We start from the raw sequence: 19,361 nt of genomic DNA, 5'->3' as shown, positions 1-19,361 counted from the left end.
GAAAATTGTTGTAAAAGGCAGATGTGATTTTTTTTTTTTTTTCTCTTCCATTTGGCTTCAAAACAGCTCATCTTAAAAAGAGCAGAAGTCTTCTCCTCTTGGATTAGAAGGTGGATCAAAATGCAAAATGTTGGGTTTGGTTGTTTGACAGTGTCCCTGAGGCTTGAGACGCAGGTGTCCAGAGAAGATAAGAAATTCCGCGTGGAGGTTATCAGAATCTCCTTAACTCAAACCTGCCTTGCTCAGGCATTGCAAGGTATATGGTATGTCAGATTATATATTGTTTTGAGACCCGCTGTCAGAGAACCAGATGTGTTGGAATTGCCTAAGTAAAATGACCTGAGCCGAGGCATCTGTGTACCTTTCATTTGACACTTCGCTGTGGCTTTCCATCTGAGCAGTTACCTTAATGCCCTCGTCCTGCTGAACTGTCGTTTGACCCAGAGATGGTATAAGATCCGAGAGGGAGAATTTTGAAATGTTGTTTCTCAGCGTATTCAAAGGGCAGATGTATCATTAGAATCAATTCCCTGGAATATATCATTTCATAAGTAGGTGAATTGGCTTGGGGTAAAGTTCATCCAGGCGGCACTTGGGACTGTGCAATTTACCCTTGTACTTCCTTATAACTAAGATTTCAGTTTGTGATGTCAGACAAGATACTTGTTTAGTTTCAGCTGCAGAGAGGCCAAATCACCAAGCTTTGGAAGGAGATAATTGAGTCCGTCCTTCACTGGTCATAATTTTGAAAAGAGGAACAAGTTTTGGCTTGAAGAATTCTAGAGTTTTCTTTAAAAAAAAAAAAAAAAAAATTCTGCATATTTGGGTGGGAAAGGTAATAGTCAAATTTCTTTGGAGGATGCAAATGCCAGAAAGGGCAGGCAGTTGTTCTAGGACGGTGTACGGGAGTAAAAGGTGTGTGGGTAAGAGGCTCCCTGAGCCGAGAACCGTGTGTGTCACCTCTAGCAAACAGCGTGAGGAGCCGTTGGCTTGTGCCAGGGTTCCCTGGGACCGGTGCAGGAAGCATCAAGCGGAGGTAACGGGATAAAAGGGGGCAGTGGGCCTGGGCTGCGGCTCCTTTGCCTCCCCTGGGGCGGTGGAGCCTCCCGGGCTGGAGCCGTTGAAAAGGCGATAGGAAAAAGGGCTGGGGAATGATGGCAGGAATAATCCCCTCCTGGCAGGGGGATGGACCAGGTGATCCAGCATCTCTCAGTGTGCTGGTTCTATAGCAAAATCGCTGTATTCACTATTACTGTATTCACTGCATACATTTGAAGGAAAACGACTTTACTCGTTCTGTTTGTGTGTATCTGTTGTGTGAGAATGATGCTGACTTGTGGGTAGCTGTCAGGGGGTGGCTCCCCTTCTGTAAAAACACTTTTATGTCTTCAGATAAGAAGTGACTCCAGAAACTTGTTTTCTGGTGCAGAAACAAACCACTTGAGGCAAAGATGTCCACCCTGGTGTCCCCAGTTCTCATTTTAGTGATGTTTGGACTGAAGATGAACCGTGCGTAAAAACTACAATTGAAGAAGTTCTCCTTCGAGATGTAGAGCATACGAACAGCCTTCGTCTCCCTCGGGAGGCAAACCAGCCCAGGAGCAGATTCTCTAGAAGCTGGAAGTGCTCTGAGGATCAGCTTTCCTTACCTTGCTCTCGTTATTCAGCAAATATCCCCATGCTCCAAGGCAGAGGATCGGGATAAGCCTGGATGTGTCACCGCTCGCTTCTCTAAGCCCAGAGCAGAGGAGGCTTTAGCTGCGGAACCGCCCCCTGCTCTCCCAAACCGGATAGCTGTCCTCCTTGTCCCTCTAGCAGCCCAAGGCCAGGTGAGCAACTGATTATTGATTCTCCTTCCCAGCCTGTCCCGAGCTGCTCCGAGCCCCCGCGGGTTTGTGCCGATGGGCCGTGGCCGGCTGTGCCCTGCTGTCACTGCCCTGGGACCTGCCGCTGCTGTCCTGCCCGTGCCGCGGAGCATCCCCCGGGAGCAGGGCAGGGACCGGACCTCACAGAGAATCGGTTCTGCCTTTAGTGCTGGGAAGGTCTCTTGCGATCTTTTTTGTATGTATTTCTAAAATAAATCGATGGGCAGTTTCATGCAGGATGTAGCTGAGCGGGGCGGGAGCCGCCGGCGCTGCTGTGGAGCGGGCGCGCAGGCTTCATCGCAGGCTTCGTCGCCTCAGGTTTGCACCTTCTTCTGGTAATGTTTTCGGTAAATATCAACTATAAAGAAATCACACATTTCAGCTTTATGAGAAGTGCGCAGCACAGTGTTACTACATCAAGAGATTTCTCTTTGCCGCGGTGTGAGATGGCTGCTCTGTTTTCAAAGCCCTTTACGCGGGGCACTGCTGTTCCTGTTTTTGATCAGCTGCGTCGGTCAGGAGGGAAACCTATAATATCCTTTCATTCTTTTTCTCAGTGCCAACACAGTTCACAAACTCATCTATTTCACACCTTCTAAAGAGCACAAGAATAGTCTGCAAAGCAGCTGCCTCCCTCGTTTCTGATAAGAAAGGTTACAAGGACCGGGCTTCCTCGCGCGATTGCGGCACCTTTGGGGGTTTCCGGTGCGAATGGGCCCCGGTGCAGCTGCGCTCGCAGCCGGGTCGCCGGGGAGGCACGGCCTTGCTCTGCTTCACGCCTGCTTTTTTTTCTTTTTTTTTCTGTTCTGAAAGTTGTAAGGTCATGGCTAAAGCTATGATAATATGCACCCTTTTGGCCTGTAAATTCAAGGCATTTAAAACTAATATGTGGAAAAGTATGCACTTCCAGGTGAATATTCCTAGACGGCTTGATTGCCATGGATATACGCTGATGTGAAAAGTAAGGAGAGATAATAATCTTCCGTACTAGGCATATCTTTGCTGGTAAATTTTGTACTAGAATAGCATGATACCTGTCTTACCTTAGGGCTTGCCTTCTCTTGCTTTGCTGCTCGTTGGCAGCCCTTTGGGTGGTGGTGCCCCTCTCTCCAGGGCTGTCCCTAGCTGTGGTGTGGTGGCACATGTCCGTCGTCACCAACCTGAGCCTGGTTTTGGTAGCACCTAAGGCAGGGAGCTCGTGCACAGACACTTCTGCGCGTGAGACAGGAGCCATGGGTGAAGGTCGAAGTGGGACCACCACGGTGTTTGTCGTTGTGTGCGTGTAACTGCCACCCGTCACGTACAGAATAAACCTCATGTCCTTTTCCACCTCTCAGGGCATTTAACAGCTGGGTCTTGTGTTGCTTACAGCCTGCCCTGCCAGTAATTTTGATTCCTGGCAATTTTAATTCCCTGACAGAAAGTTTGGTTAGTGGTATGCTGAGGTGTTCAAACCGTGGCCCAGCCACCGGAACCAGGTGGCGGGAGAACTCCAGATATTGAGCTTTAAGAATAATTCTCTTCTCAGTTTTAGGGAGCGAGACACAGAAGGTGCATCCATCAGTTATACCACAGGACGTGGGCTTAATTATCTGTGCGTCACTTATCTACTTGAACTTGGGCCATATATCCCCAAATCTATTAATTAAATGGAAAATACTATTTCAAGAAACCTCAGCTCTCTGAATTCATTCACCTTACCATAGGGTGCCTGGATAATCGATGTTAGAATTTGTTTCATATATTGTCAATGATTGGGTATAACCTGAGAGCGCGGGGTCAGGGATTGGAGCTGCCCGGGCTGTCGGACGAGGGGCCGGATTCTTCCCGAGGAAGAGGCTCACAGGAGGCCATAGGACAATGTTGCTTCATGGGGATCTTCTGGTGCCAGGCCCTTCAGTGGGCTTTGCTAATGCTGTAAAAAGGCTGGTATTCTGTAATTGATACTAGCACTATGAATGGGCATTTGAAGTCTCTGCTACTTTTTTGGCCAGAGTGTAAAATGCGGCAAATGGTTTTGGCACTCAGTGCTTTCAATAAATCACTCTGAAGAGGGCTACATGTTAGTGGTGTTCCACAACTCCATTCCCAAAACGTTATTAAAATAAAGTTGTAGTAATAAGAAATGATTTAAAACAAGCAGCAGTAACCTCCACACGTCCTGATCTAGCGAAACGCCCGAAACACACCTAGAGAAGCTGATGAGAATTTATTTTGAAGGTTGGCTGTGTTTTTGTTACAGCGGTAGCACCTTTTGAGTATGAATAAGGGGAAAGAGCCAATTTCTTCGGTTTCATCATGACGGGTGATGCATGTCTTGCCACTTTTCACGTTCAGTGTAAAGTCCCAGTTCCTGGAAACAAGCAATTAGTGGCAGACCTCGGGTTTCTTAATTGCTGGGCGCAGGGGAACCCCAAGGTGAATTAATTACAGGCAACAGACCCAGAAACCAAAAAGAAAGCAAAAAGAATCCACGAGCGTTTTTTGTCATCTCATGAATTTTGAGACAACCATGTGATTTGGGACCCAGATTTGCAGAAAGTAACGATTTTGTACTGCGTGTGTTGCCCTGTACCTGAGGATGTTTCATGTTCGCTTTAGCTCAGTCAAAAACGGCTCATCGTAACTTCTGTAGAGAATCGTTCATTTTCGGTCATTGGCAGCACGTGTGAGAATATTTCTAAGAAAAAGACCTGTGCGCAACCAGCATCTCCACTGCGCCACACGACGTGGCCTGCCGAGGGGCCACAAACACTGGGCAGGCAATACGGAAAAGTGATCCGAAAGAGGGCGGCTGGACTTCCCTGGGCACCTTCCTATTTCTTTGTCACTTTAGCACCAAGAATCAGGTGTTTGTAGGACAACATCTACCATTTCCAGAAGGCGTGCGTGGCTGCTAAAAGTGGCAAAATTCCCCGAGGCTCAGCATCATCGAGATGCGTGTAACGAGCCTGTAGAGCAATGAGCTAAGACCTGGAGTCTTACAACCTGCTCAAAGTAATGGTGGGCCAGATGTTTCGCTTGGTGAGCGCTCTGGAGCCATCAGCCTCCACGCTGCGCCAGGGTTGGAGGTTGCTGGTGTTTTTGTCCTGTGCCGCTGTACTGTTTAGGGAAATGTAGGAAGAAGTCTTACGTGTCCCGCTTTGCAGTGCCTTCTGCTGGATCACGGGAATTGTTTGCTTTGGAAAAGCAGCAAAGCTCATTTAGCTGGAGCTAAAGTGGTGAAAAAAAGGCTGAGGAGAGCTGTTTGGGGAGCTGTGTCTCAAGTGGTAGGAGGACTCTGGGAGAAATCAGCATCAGAAGTTGTCCTCGTCTTAATAGAGTAAGATTCTGTTCGGCTTCTGTGCCTGCGTTTGCTGCCTTTTGCCAGGAGTGCTGCTCTGGTCTTCCTTCCCCTTGGCTAATTGGCACTCTTTCATTTTAGCACCACGTCTTCCTTTTGAAATAGTACCAGGCTAGTCATACCCTCAAGCATTTCGTATCTCCACGGAAGGTGTAAGATGCTACTGAATCACGTCTGGTTTAATCCCTTGGAACTGGAAGTTCATGGCAGCTGTGCGTCGTGCTGCTGCTCCCTCTTCCAAACTAAAGGGAAGTTAAATGTCCTGAAGCTCTAAATCCCCATCTGCCTGCAAGCAGTCTCTGGCTTTTGTTTATCAGATGAAGACTTTTCTCAAGTTCCCATTTATTTTTCATCTATTTTAGCTTGTACAACTTTACTATTTTTTAAAATGAGGCAAAACGAAGTAGAACACAAAAGTGTGATGTCTTGAAATCTTTGGGGGGGGAAGACTTCAAAGTTTTTGTGTGTGTCTGTAACAAAGAACTGGAAATCCCTTTCCTGACTTGTGTGTACAGTATCTGAGGCAACCCTGTGATTTGATTCAAGCATAATTTTTTACGGTTTACTGTTTAATTTAAATCAGTGTGGTATGAATTACGTTACTAGTGAAAAATGAGTGTTTGTTGAGATAAATGCCCACCATCATCTTGAAAGTCGTCTTCTGTTTTGACATTTTTCCTTTAAATTTTTCTGCGTGGTGATGAGATGTTGCTGTGCAGGCTTAGCCGATTGCCCTCCGAGAGGATGAGGGTGGGAGAAAAACACGAGAGGGTGGAATTGGTTTCATGCATCAACAGGAGTTGGCGTTGGCAGCACCTTCTGTGTCATCCTGTGTTATTCGGGGCTGTCTTCTGGGTAGTAAAACTACACCTCCAAAGCAAGAATCGAAGGAGAGCTGTGTATGGGAGAGGGAAAGCAAAGCCAGTGTTGACTTTTCTCAAGGGTTCTTGAATTTCTTCTCTTTACCCCTTTGCACAGAACTCGCTCTGCCGTTGTCGTCAATACGGCGTCTGAACCGCTGTGCTGCCTGTTGCCTCAAGCCGCCTTGTAGAGCAGGAGATGCTTTTGTGGAGATGGTATTTAACGAGCTCTGTAAATGGTGTGCTATGTAATTATTGCTGCTGTCGGTTTCTCCGGCGAGGCTTTGTATTTATGGTGAGGTCTGATGTACGTTCAGCTGGAATGAATCTGCTCTGCTTGAAAGACACATCGATGCCACTGCAGTTTTGCAGACTTTTTATCCTGATGCAAAGCTAACGGACACATGGGAAATACCGGCTGGCTGGTTTGTGCTGGTACGTAAGAGAATAGCAGTTAATAATGGGCAGACCTTCAAAAGGCTCAGTTGGATTCAAACAGGCTCAAGAAATTCAGCCTCGCTTACAAAGCTTGTGTGAGGAGCATCCAGACTCCTCTGCTCTGGAAACCGAACAGGGCGTTTTGGTAGAAAACAGCCTTGTTTCATGTGATTTCTCCTGTTCTTTAGATGTGGTGGAAAAAAGAATGAGGTTATTTTTTCGTGACAGAGTATGTTTCAGTAACAGCCTTCCCTGCAGCTTGCTGATATTTTTCCTTCAGATCCTTCATGAAACCAGATAATAATGGCAGCACAACAGCAGACTCAGAAACGCATACACCAGTGGAAAATCTCCACTCCAGACTTGTGGCTTGAGTGGGAGTGAAGCTTCAAAAACACTTGTTCTTTGAAAAACCTGAATTGGTCTCTGTCCCCTTGGCCGCAGTGGCGCAACTGCCTCCCACAAGCTGGACGCAGCACTGGGCGCGGACACGGCACTGGGCTCGGACATGGCACTGGGCTTGGATGCGGCACCGGGCTGGGACACGGTCGATCCTGCCTCTGCCCGGCATCGCAGATCCCGCCGGCCCCAGTGCAACCCATCTGGGTTGTCTCATTCTGCTGAAAATCTGACAGTCTGCTTGCAAACAGGAGCGAATGTGGGTGCCAAAGACACCTCTGAGGATGCCACACGGCCAGTGCATGGAGCTGGACAGTCAGTCGCAGGTGAATTAAGTTCTCTGGTCCCGCTGTCATTTACTAGCACTTAGAACTGGAACCTGGAGTCCCCTGGACCACGTGTGTCCACGTGGGCGTGCACGAGTGTTTGGAAGAGGAGGGCATGGGTGGCTCGCGCAGGGCGATGGCGAGAGGTCTACTGCACGCGTAAGTTGAAGCACAGGTAGATGCTTTCAGGGAATAGCAGTTTCTCTCCCTATCATCTGGCATTTCTGGTGATGGGGAGCTGGCTCCAGGCTGTGCTGAAGGACCTTACGTTTGGACAAGGAATTTACACAAAGGAAAGTGGATCTCGCTGAATATCCTTCGAGCTTTTCTTGTGGCCCTAAGCTGGGGGCAGCAAACAAGTTGGGCTTGGCTCAGCTGCTCTTCCCATCGGTTTTCAGTGCTATGACCTGTTTTTGTCTGACACGTTTCTCATTAACTCTTTGTCAAATCACCAGGAAGCCTGCTTAATTGCAGGCAGAGCACTGAATTTATGAGTTCATCTAGGCTTCATGTCTACACATTGACAGAGGTGTTTCTCTGGATGAAGTCTTTTTCTCTTCATTTTGTGGCAAGAATGGACTTTCTGTTTCAGTTACTTCTGAAAGTCATAAATTGTAGCAGTCCCTCCCTCCCCTTTATTTAAAAGAAACACAACAAAACTTCATGGCAACAGTTTATTGCTCTAAATCAGCTTGTGGGTCATTAAAGCAAAAAGGGGAAAAAAAGGAAAAAATCTCCCTCTAACTCCTGCCAAATAAAATGCGTACATCAGCCAAACTGTCAAAGGCAGATCCTGCAACTATGGGATGAGAAGGTTTATTACACTTTCGGCTTCTGGGGAGGGATGTTATAGCAACAGGACGCTGGGTCACTGATGGCAAGCTCATGGTTGCTTCGTTTCTTCATGCACACTAGGAATCCATTAAGCTAACTGACGACAGATCCCCAGGCATTCCAGTCCTACAGCACACCTCTGCCGAGGCCAAATGTTGGACGCTGCCCATTAAAACGTGAAAGAAACAACCCAACAGAGAGCCCACAAATTAGAGAAGCAGGAAACCTCAAATGATGTGCAAAAAAAATTGTAAACGTTCAAGAGAATTTTTCCATAACTTGTGCTTCATAACTCAGCATTTCTGATGTTAATAAATTATGAAACAGAGCCTTTGCAAGATCAATGAGCCTTTTGGATTCAAAGCCCGAATGCTGTTCAGCAGACAGCAGATGAAGCTGCAAAGTGAGTCCTGGAACATGACAACAATTTCCTTTTGGCTGGCTGGAGATGAGTCTGAACCACAACCACAGCCAGAATTCTGGGTCCGCATCCAAAATCCGTGTCTCTGCAACGGGCCAGTTTAAACCCCTGGAATCCACATGGACACGAAGGTGCATTTGTTTTAACCAGATAGACCGAGGAGGAGAAGGATGGGGACTTCGGAGTGGGCAAAACATAGCAAATATCTCAGCAAGACAAAATCGTGGCCCTGGTACCGGCGAGGAAGGGGAGTGGAGCTGGGAATACTTGGATGAACTGCTGGATTTGAAGACAAAAGTGATGGGAGGTGCCTTGGGTTAATAAAGAAAAGTATACACTGAACTCACCATCTGCAGCAGAGGGAAAAAAAGACAAACTTAGTTTTTGGCACGTTCAATGAAAAAAAGGCAGCGAGAAATCCATGAGTGGGTGGGTGGGATAAAATGGAAGGCGGATCAGAGGGAGATGAGGCAAAGGAAGTGCTCCCACAATAATTAACGTTACGAGAATGCCCACAGGCTGCAGGCCAGACGAAAGCTGGCTTTGCCAACAGATCTGCAAGGGCACACGTCTGTCCCAGGCGCCTGGAGTTTGACCTGGGGAGAAGCTGAGCCAGACGAAGCGTGTTCGTGCACCGAGCAGCCCCGGGGGCGGTGGCGCTGGGCTTCACACCTCCGACCATCAAGAAGGTAAAGTGCATTGCCCTGAAACTGGCTGGGATATCAGCACGTAATGGTTTAAAACTTGCAAAATATTACCAATTACTAATTATAAATTTCTTTTCTCTTTTCTTCCCCTCCCTTATCTTCCCCCCCTTTTTTCCCCTCTCCTTTTCCTCCTCTTTTAATGTCTAAGCCAAATTACCCATCAGAGAGACCTCTCTACTTACCTCACTGGTTTCGGAGCGAGCCTGAGCGCACAGAGCAAGCAGAAGTACAGCTATTAAATTTCAGCTACACCAAGGCAGATTCCCGCTCATTACTCCTGATTTCTGTTGTTGGTTTGGTTTTTTTCTTCTGTGGCATCTTTTTTTTTTTGCAGTTGGCGCTAAATATCTGATGTCAGCCTTCACCTGCCCAGGAAAACAGGGATGTCTGTGGATGAATGGTCTTACGGTTAAAGCTCTTGATTAGTCCTTGATAGAGATCAACGCAGTTCTGGTCTTAAGTGTGAATAACCAGTTGCTTTAATAGAGCTAATAATAACTGTTTTAACGAGCACATCCCAGATCGGGTGGCTGTGGTGAACTGCGCCTCCCAGCAGTCCCCGGCGGGATGAATCCCTCCGTGCTTCCTTTTGCTATCTTGAATTTACCCAGAGATAATACTGTTTGCCTCCCTTTTCTTTCTCCATTTGGTCTCCTTCAGAGCATCAGTTATCTCGCAGTGCTGGTCACGCCGCTTCTAAAAAACATGGAAAAATGAGTGATTTATGTGCATTCCAAAAGCAAGCCTTCAAACAGAAAATCTTTTCTGTTACTGACAGTGACTTGTAAACAGTTGGTTTCAAGAATTTTGGCAGAGGAAATTTCTGATTTCCTTCTGGTCTAAACTGGAAGAAGATGTGGTAAAAGGTTTCAGTCTGTTTTTCTGGAGTTTTTTAAGGCGGGGGAGAGGGACTTGGAATATTATTCTGCATGTACATTTGACAGAGGAAAAAAATATATACGGCAGATAGTAGTTTGTGATTACTATCGGATTTGTCATTACTTTTTAAATTGTGAGGTAACTTTCATATATAGCATCAGAAAGGCGCGTGAGCGTGTGAGGGTGATCTTTAGTTGGAGGTGTCAACCACAGAAAGCTGGACCCGCTCAAGAATCCTCCTGCTCTGTACCCGCTCCTGCCGCACCTCGTGTGATGGGTTGATTCACGTGCTGTATCTCACCCACTCTGAGAAAAATCGTCCTTTCCAGAAAGTTTGACACTTTGTTAGGCAAATATTGAAGCATCCTAGTAAATTAACATTTAAGGTGTTTGCCAGCCTTGGAGACACCTGTATTTCTTACTTCAGCAGTAGGAGAAAGGCGTATGCTATGTGTTTGCAAATACTGGTATTTTTATGAAGCAATTGTCATTTAAAGGCAGGATTTATGAGACTAGCCCGTGTTCTTGTAGATAGTGTCTTGCTTTTATTTTTGCATCTGTGATAAATTGCGAGTATCTAATGAATACCTAACTGCCAGGGACTAAATAGCTAGTAGTTTAACCTATACTTACCTTCGTTGCTCATGGATCGTGGGCACACAGAAAAAAATGCTATTATTAATCAGGCAGATTATGTTCCGTGAAAATTAGGGAGCTAGATAAAGCTAGACTTACAAGGGTTTACACAAGTAAAACTGTAGAGCAGCCGTTCTAAACAACTTTGCTAATTATCTGTTCCACGTCATTACATCCCATCGCGATTGACTTGTACCCCTTCCTGGTGCGTCGTTCTTCCTCAGAATTGGGGCGGGGGGGTGTGAAACTGCAGCACGTGGAAGTGAAAGTCAGAGTCGGGTGCCTGCGTGAGTAAAAGGTAGCACACCTAAAATGTACGGTTTTGAATGAGTTTCTGCTTCTCTGCCTGCACCGCGGGCGGCAGTGGAAGCCCCGAGGTGGCAGGTGCCGTCTGAATGCAAAGGGAGGGATGACATTCCAGGAGGACACTGGCGGAGGTTGAGAACTTCCTCCCGCGTGGCTCAATTACAGGCTCAGCCTTTACGTGCTGCTGGGCAGCGATGCCTCCAGGGGTCTGGGACGTGACGATGGTTCCCCTCCTTTTGAGCTGGGTTTCAGGTGCTTGTATGTTCTGTAGATCTTCCCAGAATTGGCCAGCCCCAGGTGCAGATGTTCCACTGCACACGACGCTGCCACGATTACTGTCCACGGTTACTGTCCACCGTTACTGTCCATCATTGCTACCGGGGTCTGTCCGTCTGCTCGAATGCAATCTGTTGTTTCAGCTTGAGCTGTAGCCCCCCATCAGTGGGCTGCCCGCGTGCTTCCAGCCCATCGCAATTAGAAAGGAAAAGCGTGTTAGCAAAAATCCTAGGAAATTCCCTAGTTAAAAATAATGCCTTTTACTCGCATATGTAATGGGATAGAAGAACTCGCATAATTACTTCACTGTGGTTCAGCTGGCAAGTGATAACTTACCGCTGTTTGACAACGGTATTGCTGGTAATACTCTGTCCACTCCCGTCTACCTCCATAACATTTACTTTGTTTTCCAGCTGTTCCGATTTCAAAGGTTCCTTATGGATAACAGCAGAAGCAAGCCATTCTATACGGGCTGGCAATGTGCAAAGTACCGTTCAGTGATGCTGCTGGGCCGTAGTTTGTGATGCCTCATTCTATTTACGGAATAGAGTGAGTGTGTGTGAAAAACAGGGGCTTAAGTTCTCAGGGTTTCATACAACCTCTTTTCTCATTTTGATCTGTGAGATTTCACACCCCCTCTTTGGTTTTAAAGCTCCACTCAGATGAAACCACAGAGTTTCGGGTGATTTCTAGCTAAGACGGGACCTGGTTCTGAAGCAGAGCTGCCGAGCCTCGTGCAGGGGCCGTGCAAAGCAGTCAGTGAATTTGAGCTGAATTCTGGGTTTTCCCAGAGCTATCTGAGTGTCTCTAACCAAACAATTCCAGAATATGAAAGGGGGTATCCGTAAGTTACAGCTATGAAATAAAATAGACTATTTGCGTCGTGCTGGAGTTTGCCATATTGTATTCCCAGGGTGACTTAATGTCACTGATTGCTGCTGTATAAATTACTGGTACTGGGAGGTTCGTGGGCTGCTGGTTATTCAAACCATTAAAAACTGTATGCTGTATACCCAAAGCGTTCAGTGGCTTCAAACCAACAGCTGAACATTGACGATTCGTCTCGGTTTTGTTTTCCAAGCCATTTCCATGGGAGCTGTTACCGCTTTCTGCCGAGGTGTGTCCCCGCTCCTGCCCCTCAAGGTGCTGGCCTGGCTGTCCTGCTTCGTTAGCTAATTCGGGGTCAGTAAGGCCAAGACGAGTACTTTAATCTCAACAACAGTCAACAGCTTTAAGTCAGCATCCATGTTCCTAGAGGTTCCCTGAGATAAAACAGGAGTTATTGTTATTTTAGCTGGAGTAAACTCAGTAGAGTTTTTCAACCCACATTAAGAACACTTTTTTGGTTGTTTTTTTCTTGCAAAGTCCAAACTACCTTAAATTGGCTTCCTGTGACGTTACTGCCATGCATCAGGCCTTCGCTATTACGAGTAGAGCTCAGCGGGAGGTAAACAAGGGCATCTAGAAAGTACCAGTTATTGAGAAAAGGTCTGGTATGGGGAGAGCAGGGGCTTTGGTGGGGTCTCGCTTCCCCTCCCAGTCGCTGAGGAGGAAATTCAGCACTTCCAGGTGGTTCTTTCAAAGTCTTCAGGTCCCTGAATAAATGCAACCAATTTTGAGGGGAGTATCAAAAAAAAAGCCATCAAACGTACTCCCAAAATCCCTTTGCATGCGGTATGTCTTTGGTTGGGTTCATATGTGTATTTCAAATTTGACATAAATTGGTGGTTCCTGACTGGGTTTTCATGTTGTCCTCTGCCGTGGGAGGCCGCCCCGGTGCCTTCTGGCAGGCGGAGGGTTCGTTGCAAGTGCAGAGTTTCACATGTCCAGGGTGGAAATGCTGCTGGCTGGGCCCGGGTCTGTAGGGGTTCCTCACCACGGGGCCTCGGGGCTCCAGCACTTGGGGGCCACTGAGAACCTGCAGCAGCTCCTCTTCGAAACGGGGGGAGCTGGAAACCCCAGTGCTCCTCGCTGTGAAACGGCTCGCACACGCCGTTGGGTGCAGCTCTTGGCTACGTTCAGTGGCACGTTTTAATGATCTGAGACTCGTTTGCCTAAGGAAATTCCTCTATTCCCTTTCTTTCTCCCCATAGAAAAGGGAACTGTGTTTATTGTGGGAGAAGAAACCAGGAGAGGCCCTGGTTACGGTAGAGAAGGCAGCTGGGAGATGAAGAGAGAAGCCGGGGGGGCCTGGGGTGGAGTAGTTTAACTGGTGAGTGCTGGGAAGCAATGGGATTGAGGGCCCGGGGGGGCTGTGGGGACGGAGCAGGGAGCGGGGAGCCGGCCGGGGCTTTGGAAGTGAGGAGACATGGTGCCAGGTACAGCGGAGGCGGGAAGGAGGGAGGGAGGAGAGAGGCTGCAGGGGAGCAGCGGGGACCGAGGCTTGTCCTGGCGAGGGGACAGGCAGCGGGGACAGGAGAGGAGAGGTTGGCCGGCTCGAGAAGACGCACCGGGGTGAGACAGGGAAAAGATGCTAGGGCTGGCGGGCAAGGCACCCGGGATTTGGAGAAAAACACCTCAGCCCTTAAAGTTAGGGCTGCCTGGCAAAATGCTTGGGACTGGGGTCCAGAGGCAGCGCTGGAGAATTTGGGATTAACTAGATGGGGTGAAATTCGTGGAAACGGGCAAAAGATTTGTGCTCACTGCCCTGGAGTCCTCGAGTGCCTGAATGTACGTCATTTACCCTCTGCCCGGCCACAGAGTCCGGGAGCCTGGAGGGCAGGGAGCGTGGAGCCGTCGGGGGGACGGGGACCTGCCGCCGTGGGGTTTGCTCGGCCGCGGCTCTGCTGTGGCGCGTCAGGAAACCTCCGGCAGCAGCGAGCCACGTGCGCGACGAGAGAAGACACAAGGGGGATGGCCGCTGCTAGAGCTTGCGTTAAAAACAAAACGAGCGAGGCGAAAATGAAACAAACGACTGAGAATTAGCTCACATAAACCAGAATGTGCTAATATAATTTTAACAAGGTGGACAGCAGACAACGTCTTGCAATGCAGTTACTGCCGTGTGCGTGGCACATTGGTTTGGACGGGCAGCTCGCTCTCACTGACCGATCTGAGCAGATAGATCTGCTCTAGTAATGAAGTGGGGCGGCGTGGCAAAGGACGTTACGTTGCCTGTGCAACTCCTGTTTTATTTACTCAGGGCGCTGGAACGCGAGGCATGAACAAGGCAGGGTTCTCTCCAAGGGGAAGGATGGTGTTTCGTGGCCAAGACAGCTGAATTGAGAACTAACCCCCGTCACTGCCTCTGCTGCTGTGTTCCGAGGAGGTCATTGGAGCCAAACCTGCCTGACGTGGCCACTAATGGCACGTTCCTCATGATCTTTGTCTGAACGCTGGACTTGAGACCCGGGGCTCTAATCCGCCAGTGTCAGACGGGGCTCGGCTCCGGGTGCGGGATACGAGCCGTAGCCTGGAAACATCGCAACACGCAGGAGTGCTCCAGGTGTTCCGTGTCCATCTCTTTGTCTTGTGTCTTGAGCTATAAAGTGAGTTCATAAGGAATCCTCCCAAGCGTGTTATAGAACTAAAGGACAGTTTGGGTGCGTGGTGTTGCTGTGTGTAGTATCTGTTTAAAACACTTCTGTGCGTTACCCTAACGCAGGCATTCTGCGCGTTACTGTTGTTAGAGACAGAGCCCATCCATTTAGCTCAGCCTCCTGAAGTCTAGTCGGTAAGCAGCTGCTAGACTATTCCCAAGCAGGGGATTAATGAAAGTGAACACAGAGAGGGGTGTTTCTCTCCCCAGTTCTGTCCCCAACACACACATATTCTGGGGGAAAATGCAGCATTTCACCGGAGCTTCAGTGCCATATTTTGATTGTGAAGGAAGAAGCCAAATACTAATGGTGTTATTTTCCCTTTGCCCATTTTAATACACGTAGCTCAGCAAAAAAGGGTTCGTGCTGGCAGTGAGAAGCCGGGGTATGTCTGCTGGGATGGTGCAGGGAGGTGGGAGCTTTCCTGGGGATGCTCTGAGCTGTCCGGGCTGGTCCTGGCAGGTGGCAGAGCCGATGCTGGCGTGGTCCTGGCACTGGTGGGTCACAGAACCGATACTGGAGCGGTCCTGGCACTGGTGGGTCACAGAGATGATGCTGGCATGGTCCTGGCACTGGTGGGTCACAGAACCAATACTGGGGTGGTCCTGGCACTGGTGGGTCACAGAACCGATACTGGAGCGGTCCTGGCACTGGTGGGTCACAGAACCGATACTGGAGCGGTCCTGGCACTGGTGGGTCACAGAACCGATACTGGAGCGGTCCTGGCACTGGTGGGTCACAGAGATGATGCTGGCATGGTCCTGGCACTGGTGGGTCACAGAACCAATACTGGGGTGGTCCTGGCACTGGTGGGTCACAGAACCGATACTGGAGCCGTCCTGGCACTGGTGGGTCACAGAGATGATGCTGGCATGGTCCCGGCAGGTGGCAGAGCCGATACCGGAGTGGTCCTGGCACTGACAGGTCACAGAACCGATGCTGGTGTGGTCCTGGCACTGGCAGAACAATGCTGGCGTGGTCCTGGTGCTCCGTGGGTGTAGAGACTTGGGGAATGAGTCTCAGCTGGGCACGTCGCGCCGACATTTCTCAGCCTGAACCTTATCCTTGATTTGTTGCTGCCATCGTTTTAATTTTTCCTTTCCTTTGTTCCTACCTTTTCTTTTTTCTCTGTCTTGAAATAGATGGGAAAGCATTATCGTATCCCACGAGATTTTGAGAGAATTAATTGCTAGTAAAAGCATGTTAAGAGCTTTTGATGACTGAAGTAATTTGCAATGACACAGGGTCTAGTAGGGGTAGAGGGAAATCTAAGTCTAAGGCAAAAAGGAGTTTTGTACTAAGGAGGCCCACTTAGGAGCAGAACACAGTCTTGCCAAACTGAGGACTCAAAGGGCTTTTCCTCGCTTTGGTGGTGTCCTGGGTGATTTTTAAAATGTACTTTTTTGAGTGAGTTGCGAAATGGATCGTCACAAAGGTCGGTGTGGAATGCTGAGCGTCTCTCCTGTTTCTGTGTCATTGAACCTACTTTGCTGTCTTAAGAAAGAAAAAGTGCTAAGTCTCTTCCTGGAAAACCGGGGGTTTTCTTTAGACCACAACCCTTTAATTAACCCTTTTTTTGCCCACACGCGGACTTTTAAGTATTTGAGGGTTTTTATTTGGAAGGATTTCTATTTTGCACACTAGTCAAATTTTATCTCATCTTCAACCACACAGATCCCCTGCTGTCAGTGAATTTCTAGGGTTGTAGTTATAAAAATGAAGGCAGCATTTGTTACAGCATTTTAAAAAATACAATTTCACAGCACTGCGGAAAGTGACCTCTTCTGAAAGTTTACTGAAAAAAGGAATGAGATTTTTTATTTATAATAAAAAATGTTCCTGCATGAAAGGATAAAATAGATAATGTGAAGATGGAGCAGTTTAAGGGCCTTGCCATTAAAATGAATACGGTTTGGAGAAGGTGTCTGCCTTGATCCCTTCAGCTGGTGTGGGTACTAGAACCGTGTGTTTGTCCCCATAACAATTGTAATCCTGAGCCTGTTGCTCGTGGGCAGCTCTGGTGTATGGCCTTGGAAGTTCTGCTAACCAGGAGCTCCAAATTATGCCGAAGAGCTGATTTTACTCTTGTCATAAGTCTCTATTAATTGTATATATCAGCCAGCTTTCTCCTTTCTGTTTCTTGTTTGGAATCCTGCATTGCAAATAATTCTCCTTTCTTCCTTCTTTCTGTAGCAGCCATTTGATATCAGCTGACCCGTGTGTTTCTTCTCCCGTTCTACAGATTGCTGATGACCTGGGAAATGAGAAGTTCTGCATTGATGGTAGCCAGAGCGGAGCTGGGAACTGGCTGAAGTACATCCGCGTGGCCTGTTCCTGCGACGAACAGAATCTCGCCGTGTGTCACGTTAACGACCAGGTAATTAACGACTTTGGCAATTCCTAAGTGGCCGTGCTCACCTCACCACACAACAGATGCTGGGGTGGGTTGGTCGGAGGACAGCAGTATCGTGGCAGCACTGAACAGAAGCGACTGAGGGACTCATCCATTCAGCAGCTCCGCGGCACCATCCCTAAAATGTTCTGAAGCCCCTGGACTCATGTCGTCTTCCAGTCCCTGACTCCTTTCATGGTGGGGAAGGTGGTGTGGAACGTTAACACCTGGTGTGAAACACAGGTTATGTTAAAAAACACGAGACAAATGGAAACCGGTGTTGGTATTTTGTCACCATCCAGACTGTAGAAAGTTTATCTTTCCAGTTGCCCATGGTGGGTTGGGAGCGCGATTCCGAGCTGTAAACTCAGATGTTGCCTGGATTTAAGAGGGTAGTGAGAGTGGGAAATCATTTGGGAATCTGATGAGGAGGAAGAAAAGTCAAAACCGAGTAGACGTATTAGAGAAATGCTCGTAGAACTGTCTCTGGGTGGGGGTGTGGGCGAAGGATGGTACATGGGATTAATAGGATTTTGATAACGTTAGCTAATGTTTGTAAAGTTCTTTGAAGCTTAAATTCCAAAAATGGATTCAGGATGAACAATCCAAGTTGGGAATGTCACAAGTCTCAAGTACAATTGAAATATAAGTTACTGTTTCAGGCCTAACTTAAATGAGAAATGCAGTCTTCATGTTATTACCAGTCAGCAGAGAGGCGTATTTGGATGCACACAGAAACTGAGGCGAGGGTGGAAAAATACACTCTAACAAAAGCATTTAAAAATCTGTAGCTGACAGGGAAGGTCGGGTCCCTGTGAAGTAAGCCAGCTCACGTAAAATGGGAACAGCTCGGGGTGTGCCACAATGGCAGCCCACTTCGTGAACTTGGTTCCTGTTTTAAAATGCTTTTAAATAACTTAACTTTGGATGCAGGAAAAAAACCCAACCACAATACAAAAATATCACAAATGTTCATGATGTAAGCAATCTAGAAGAGATTGAGGCACAAAGCTCTAAATTTCAGCCTGCTTAGTTAAAATGAGCTGCTGATTGCTCGGTGCCCACTCACCGCGGCTCCCAAGGGCTCTTACAACAAGGAGCCCTATAACCAAGAGCCAACATTTATCATCAGCTCCTTCTCTTACCCGCGAGCGGCTCGGTGCCTTCTGTGACACACACAGGGCTGCTCCTGCGTCTCAGTTTCACGGAGTGACAGGATAAATGTCTTGGGGGCCGTTGCGTTTTCCCTCACCTGTTGCTTGGGTCTTTTACCATCCTTCATTCTGCGCAGAAATGCCGGTTTGCGGGAGGCCGGGACTGGCCCAGTTTCCCTTCTGTGCATCCTGCAGCTTTTCCGAGCCCAGTGAGGCTGAGGGATGCCTTTCTGGGCTCCCAGGAGGTTCAAGTGGACCAGTGCGACTGGTCTATCTAACGCTTCGTATCTGTCCTAGCTATCCTATCGTCCACTGCCTGACGCTTCCCAGCGCTTTGCAGCCAGATGCCTTCACTCCCCAACGCTGCGGTTGGGCTCAGCATCTCTGCAGGGGACTTGGCCTGGCATTCACCCTCCCAAACCCATGGGGAAGCCGTTACTGAGAGCTTTTACCTGCAGCAGTAGAAAAGCACAAATATTAAAGGAAGGGAAAAAACCAAATATTTTTAATTTGAGTTTCTTAAGAAAAGTCTTAAGACTAGAAAAAGAAACTGAGTTCATACAAATTTTTTTACATGAATACACATTTTTTCTTTTTAAAGTGTTAATTTGTACACTGCTGGCTTTTCCCAGGTTCTTATAAATGCTTAGATTACGGGCTACATATATATCCAAAATTTGCCGGAAACCTGAAGGCTGTATCACATTTTATTCTAAGCCCAGTCCGCTGCGTGTCCTTCTGTCCTTGTCCCTCATCTGGAGATTTTTGGTGGTGCCTATTTTTAGTGCCTGCAGCAATCTGACTGGGAGGAACAGCTGGTTATCATACACACTCATCTTCTTTTCTGCTTTTTTTTCTCTGTAATGACCACTCTTTTAAAACTTCTTAATAAATGAATTTACTAAAAGTCACATAGAAGGGGGTGGGCAGCAAGGAAACGCTTCTTCGGGAGGAAGAAAATAAAAAAGGTGCAGAATATAATGAAA

General features: G+C 47.8%; 1 protein-coding gene across 4 annotated transcripts in view; it reads left to right on the top strand.

Annotated features, from left to right (window-relative positions):
• The window catches only part of PRDM16 (PR/SET domain 16), a 334,663-nt gene that overhangs the window by 261,703 nt on the left and 53,599 nt on the right, over positions 1-19,361 (top strand). For all 4 annotated transcript variants that reach the window (XM_063353750.1, XM_063353749.1, XM_063353752.1 and 1 more), the window contains one exon: positions 17,072-17,206. In XM_063353750.1, the coding sequence (XP_063209820.1) occupies positions 17,072-17,206 (135 nt within the window). The remainder of the gene's footprint in view (positions 1-17,071; positions 17,207-19,361) is intronic.

The sequence above is a fragment of the Chroicocephalus ridibundus genome, chromosome 16 (genome assembly GCF_963924245.1).
Source record: "Chroicocephalus ridibundus chromosome 16, bChrRid1.1, whole genome shotgun sequence".
NCBI lineage: Eukaryota > Metazoa > Chordata > Aves > Charadriiformes > Laridae > Chroicocephalus > Chroicocephalus ridibundus.
This window is presented reverse-complemented; position numbering and strand designations above follow the sequence as displayed.